Source organism: Nicotiana tomentosiformis, chromosome 9, assembly GCF_000390325.3.
Source record: "Nicotiana tomentosiformis chromosome 9, ASM39032v3, whole genome shotgun sequence".
In the NCBI taxonomy this organism is placed as follows: domain Eukaryota; kingdom Viridiplantae; phylum Streptophyta; class Magnoliopsida; order Solanales; family Solanaceae; genus Nicotiana; species Nicotiana tomentosiformis.
Window position 1 is genome coordinate 4,744,325 of NC_090820.1, and position 5,664 is coordinate 4,749,988.

Here is a 5,664-nt window from a genome sequence, read left to right on the forward strand (position 1 = left end):
AAGGAACTAAGTATTCTGATTTCAACCCAAACCCTTCCAAACCTAAAACAACCATCCCCGCAAGTCATAAAACAGTAAACACACATACAGTGAGTTTTAATTAGGGGAACGGGGATCTAGAAAGCAAAACTACTGGTCGGGTCATTATATTTTCCACCTCTTAAACAAACGTTCATCCTCGAACAGGTCTAGAATCATACGAGGAGTGTTGAATAAATTCGGATATCTGCTCTGCATGTCCTCCTCTGTCTCCCAAGTTGCTTCCTTGACTGGTTCATCCCTCTACTGGACCTTTAGAGTAGAAATCTTCTTGGACCTCAACTGTCGAAGTTGCTTGTCAACAATAGCAACTAGCTCCTCCTCATAACCCAAGCTCTCATCTAGCTGAATCGTACTGTAATCTAACTTATGTGACCTGTCGGCATAGTACTTTTTGAGCATAGACACGTGGAAGACCGGATGAACTCCCGATAGTCTGGGAGGCAAAGCAAGCTCATAAGAAACCTCCCCAACTCGCCTCAGCACATCAAATGGGCCAATTAACCTTGGGCTCGGCTTGCCCTTCTTCTTGAATATTATGATACCCTTCATCGACGAGACTTTCAAGAGAACCGTATCGCCCACTGTAAATGATACATCACGCACCTTCTGATCCGCGTAACTCTTCTACTGGGACTGTGTTGTGAGAAGCCGTTTCTGAATCAACTTTACCTTCTCTAAGGCATCCTTCACCAAGTCAGTTCCATACAGCTTAGCCTCGTTGGGCTCAAACCATCCGATGTCGAACGACATCGCTGACTATATAAAGCCTCGAATGGAGCCATCTTGATGCTGGACTGATAACTGTTGTTATACGAAAACTAGGATAAAGGCAAGAATCGATCCCACTGTCCTCCGAAGTCAATCACACACGCTCTGAGCATATCCTCAAGAATTTGAAATGTCCATTCCGACTGCCCGTCGGTCCGCGGATGAAAGGCTGTGCTGAGCTCTACCCTGGTGTCAAACTCACTCTATACTGCTGTCTAGAAATGCAAAGTGAATTGAGGGCCTCTATCCGAAATGATGGAAATAGGAACACCATGCAACCAGACAATATCCAGAATGTAAATCTAGGTCAATCTCCCTAAGGAGTATGTAGTCACAACCAAAATAAAGTGTGCCGACTTGGTCAGCCTGTCGATAATGACCCAAACGACATCAAACTTCCTCAACGTCCGCGGCAACCCAACTATAAAGTCCATAGTGATCCGCTCCCATTTCCACTTCGGTATAACCATTTGCTGGAGTAGGCCACCTAGCCTCTGTTGCTCATACTTAACCTGCTGTCAATGTAGACACCTCGCTACATACTCAACTATGTCCTTCTTCATCATCCGCCACCAATACTGCCTCAGGTCACGATACAACTTCGTAGCACCTAGATGAATAAAATATCGAGAACTGTATGCCTCCTTTAGAATCCTCTACCTCCAGCCATCAACATTAGGGACACATATGCGAACCTGGAGTCACAGAACACTATCCTCGCCGATAGTAACCTCCTTGGCACCACCCCATAGTACCGTCTGTCTAAGAACCAGAAGGTGCAAATCATCATACTGACGAGCCTTGCTTTGCTCAAATAATGAAGACTGAGCCATAACACATGCAAGAATTCGACTGGGCTCTGAAACATCCAACCTCACAAGTCTGTTAGATAAGGACTAAATGTACAAAGCCAATAGCCTCTCCTCTGCTGAAATAAATGCCAAACTACACATACTCCCGTTATTTCTGCTCAAGGCACTTGCCCTGATGGTTAAGAATGATAATATCATAGTCCTTCAGTAACTCAACCCACATGCTCTGCCTCAAATTAAGATCCCTCTACTTAAACAAATGCTGCAAGCTATGATGATCAGTGTAAGCTTTTTAGGATACCCCGTAAAGATAATGCCTCCAGATCTTCAGCTGACGTGAAGCATATGCAATAATTCGCCCCTCCTTCATCAATACACAACCCATGGCAATATGTGAAGTGTCACAATACACAGTATACATCCCTGAACCGAAAGGCAACACTAACACTGGTGATGTAGTCAAAGTTGTCATGAGCTTCTGAAAGCTCGCCTCGCAATCATCAAACTATCGTAACAGATCATCCTTCTGGGTCAATCTAGTTACAAGTGCTGCAATATATGAGAAGCCCTCCACAAACCAACGATCATAACCTTCTAACCCCAAGAAACTCCTAATCTCGGTCGCTGTGGTAGGACAAGGCCAACTCTGGACTGCCTCGATCTTCCTGGGATCCACCTTAATGTCCTCACCTTATACAACATGCCCTATGAATTCCTACAGAATCTAATCAGAACTCGCACTTGGAGAATATAGCGTATAGTTTCTGTTCATGCAAGGTCTGAAACACAACTCTCAAATTCTACTCGTGCTCCTCTGTACAACGCTAGTAGATCAATATGTCATCAATGAAGACAATGATAAATGAGTCAAGATATGAACTGGACACTCGGTTCATCAAATCTAGAAACGTTGCCTGGGCATTAGTCAAGCAAAAAGACATTACTACAAACTCATAGGGGCTATATCTAGTCCGGAAAGGCGTCTTCAGAACATCCAAAGCACGAATCTTCAGATGATAATACCCGGATCTCAAGTCGATCTTAGAGAACACCCTAGCAGCCTACAACTGGTCAAACAAATCTTCAATACACAGCAATGGGTACTTGTTCTTAATGGTAAATTTATTCAACTGGTAGTAATTAATGCATATTCGCATACATCCATCCTTCTTTTTCACAAATAACATCGGTGCACCCCCAAGGCGACACACTCGGCTTGATGAACCCCTTTGTTAGTAACTCCTTAAGCTATTCCTTCAACTCTTTCAACTTTTTCAAAGCCATTCAGTACAATGGAATAGATATAGGCTGGGTACCTGGCGCAAAATCAATACTAAAATTGATATCACGATCTGGTGGCATGCCTGGTAAATCAGAAGGAAACATATCGGATAACTCCCACACCACAGGCAATCGTAGGAGTCTCTGTAGCAATATCCCAAACATAAGTCAGATAAGCCAAACAACCCTTCTCGGCCATGTGTCGAACCTTCAAGAAAGAGATAACCCAACTAGATGCACTGATAGATGAACCCCTCCACTCCAATCTAGGCAACTCTGGCATTACCAAGGTAACAGTCATGGTATGGAAATCATGAATGACACAACACGGAGACAACCAGTCCATGCCTAGGATGGCCTCAAAGGTGGTCATGTCGAGCAAAAGAAGATTCGCTCTAGTCATATAACCACATAAAGTCACAATACAGGACCAGTAAACCCGACCAACAATAATAGAAATGCCCATTAGTTTGGACACATATATAAGAGCACCCAAGGTCTCATGAGAGATATCAAGATACTGAGAAAATATAGAAGAAACATATGAATAGGTAGGCCCTGCGGATCAATCAGTGCTGAAGCGTCCCTACCATAGACAAAATAATACATGTGATCACGACATCTGAAGCTACTGCATCTGGTTTGGCTGGAAAGGCATAGAACCTAGATGGAGTGCCGCCTGGTGGGCCTCTACCTCTAAGATGAACTCTACCCACCTGCCCTTCGCCTTTGGAAGCTTAGACGACCGGTGCGATAGCTGGTGGGTAATCATGGGCCGATGGGCCTACTGCACTGCCTTGCCCTGAAACATGGGGCAAGATCTCCTCATGTGACCAAGTTCCTTTTACTTATAGCAACCTCTCGGTGCAAAAGATGATAGACCTTGAGTCTGACCCTGGGGACCTGAATGCCAACTAGAAGAACTCTGAATAGCCAGTTGACAGTAGGAGTTCTCTAGAATGACACTAAAATAGGGCCGCACTGGTACCCCGAGAAGGTGGTGGTGCTGAATAAGTGGGTCTGCTGGACTGACCCCTCACGAACTGACCTCTGCCCCCAGATGAGGCACCGCTGAATCCTCCAGAATGCCAATGCCTTTTCTCCCATGTCGTATACAATCAGCTCTGGTTGCTGATACCCTAAATCAGGCAGGCTATCTCCATAACCTGGTCGTAAAGAGTTCCCATCTCCACCACACGGGTCATAGTAACCTGAATACCACAATGCAAGCCCACAATAAACCTTCGCACTCTCTTTGCATCGGTGAGCAATATCATAAGTGCATGGTATCGACGTTGCCGGAGCCACCCAAATTGACCCCGTAGCTCTTTGCCCTGAGAGGGTGGAATATATATCTCCAGAAAGAGACATGTGAATTGATCCCTAGTCAAGGAAGGCGAACCCGCTGGTCTGCTAAGATAGGACTGCCACCATCTGCGGGCCATACCCTCCAACTTAAATATGATGAAGTCCACCCCGTTGGACTCCAAAATTCTCATGTTGTGCAGCATGTCTCTACAATAGACAATAAAATCCTGGGGGTGCTCATACCGCTCACCACCAAATAAGGGAGGATGCGTTCGAGTCCATCTATCCAACAACTTATACGGCTCGACGATCACATCTGGTCCGGGCTCTGGTACATCCGTAGCAACTGGTTTGGTTCCGCCCAAAGGTAATGCACTTGGGGTCTAATATACGGCAGCAGCGTGCCCTGATGCGCTGAGCGGTAGGGGTCTGTACTCCCCTTCCCGCCTGAGATGTGGCTGGGTCCGAAGAAAATAAACCAACATGCATCACAGAATCCATGAATCACAATATACTACCCATGAACTCCTAAAATCCTAGTGCAAACGTGAAATCTCCCAGGGCCGGCTCAACAGCAGGTGTCACGACCCAAAATCCTAACCTGTCGTGATGGCGCCTAACGTAGTACTAGGCAAGATGACATTACAAAATATTCCCAACACTTTTAACAAAAACACAACGCAAAAGTTCCTAACTATCGAGGTGTCACAGAGTACGTGAGCATCTATACATCATAAGTCTGGAAAATACTATCTATAATAGTCTGAAACTAAATATATTAAGTGAAAAGCTAGGGGAGGAAAAACAAGGTCTGCGAAATGTTGAGCAGCTACCTTGGACTCTCCAAAAGATCAAATGTGCGAAGAAATCAACACCCACTGTGTCTGAAAATACCTGGATCTGCACATGAAATGTAGTGTGTAGCATGAGTACAACCAACTCACTAAGTAACCAGACTAAATAAAGAACTGAAAGTAGTGACGAGCTTCACAGTTAAAATTCAATTATTGTAATCTCAACATAGGAAGGTAGACATGCTTCCAATTAGACAATTAAGACCAAAACAATGAATTCTTGTCAAGTCCAATTGAAACAGAAGATAATATCTCTCAAAATGTTCAAGACAGTGATACATGACAGTTGAAGTGCATCAATAATGAAGTCAATGAATCCTCATAAAGAAGCAGTCACTCAGTCCTCCCATTCCCTCCAACCTCACAATCACTCATTCCTCACAGTCACGCATTCCTCTTAGTCGCTCAGCACTCGGCACTCGCACTCAGTAGGTACCTGCGCTCACTGGGGGTGTGTACAGACTTCAGGAGTGCTCCTTCAGCCCAAGCGCTATAACAAGCCAATCATGGCATAAATTAATAAAACATGATGTGGCGTGCAGCCCGATCCCGTAAATATCCTCACAATTATGCCCTCGGCCTCACTTAGTCATCACCCT

General features: G+C 44.9%; 1 protein-coding gene across 1 annotated transcript; it reads right to left on the reverse strand.

Moving 5' to 3' along the window:
* Positions 1 to 282: 282 nt before the first annotated feature.
* Positions 283 to 792, reverse strand: LOC138899541 (uncharacterized). Its single transcript, XM_070186080.1, has 2 exons — positions 712 to 792; positions 283 to 585 (listed from the first exon to the last, which is right to left on the reverse strand). Exons 1-2 carry the CDS (start codon positions 790 to 792, stop codon positions 283 to 285), a joined length of 384 nt encoding a protein of 127 aa, XP_070042181.1.
* Between the last annotated feature and the right edge of the window lie 4,872 nt (positions 793 to 5,664).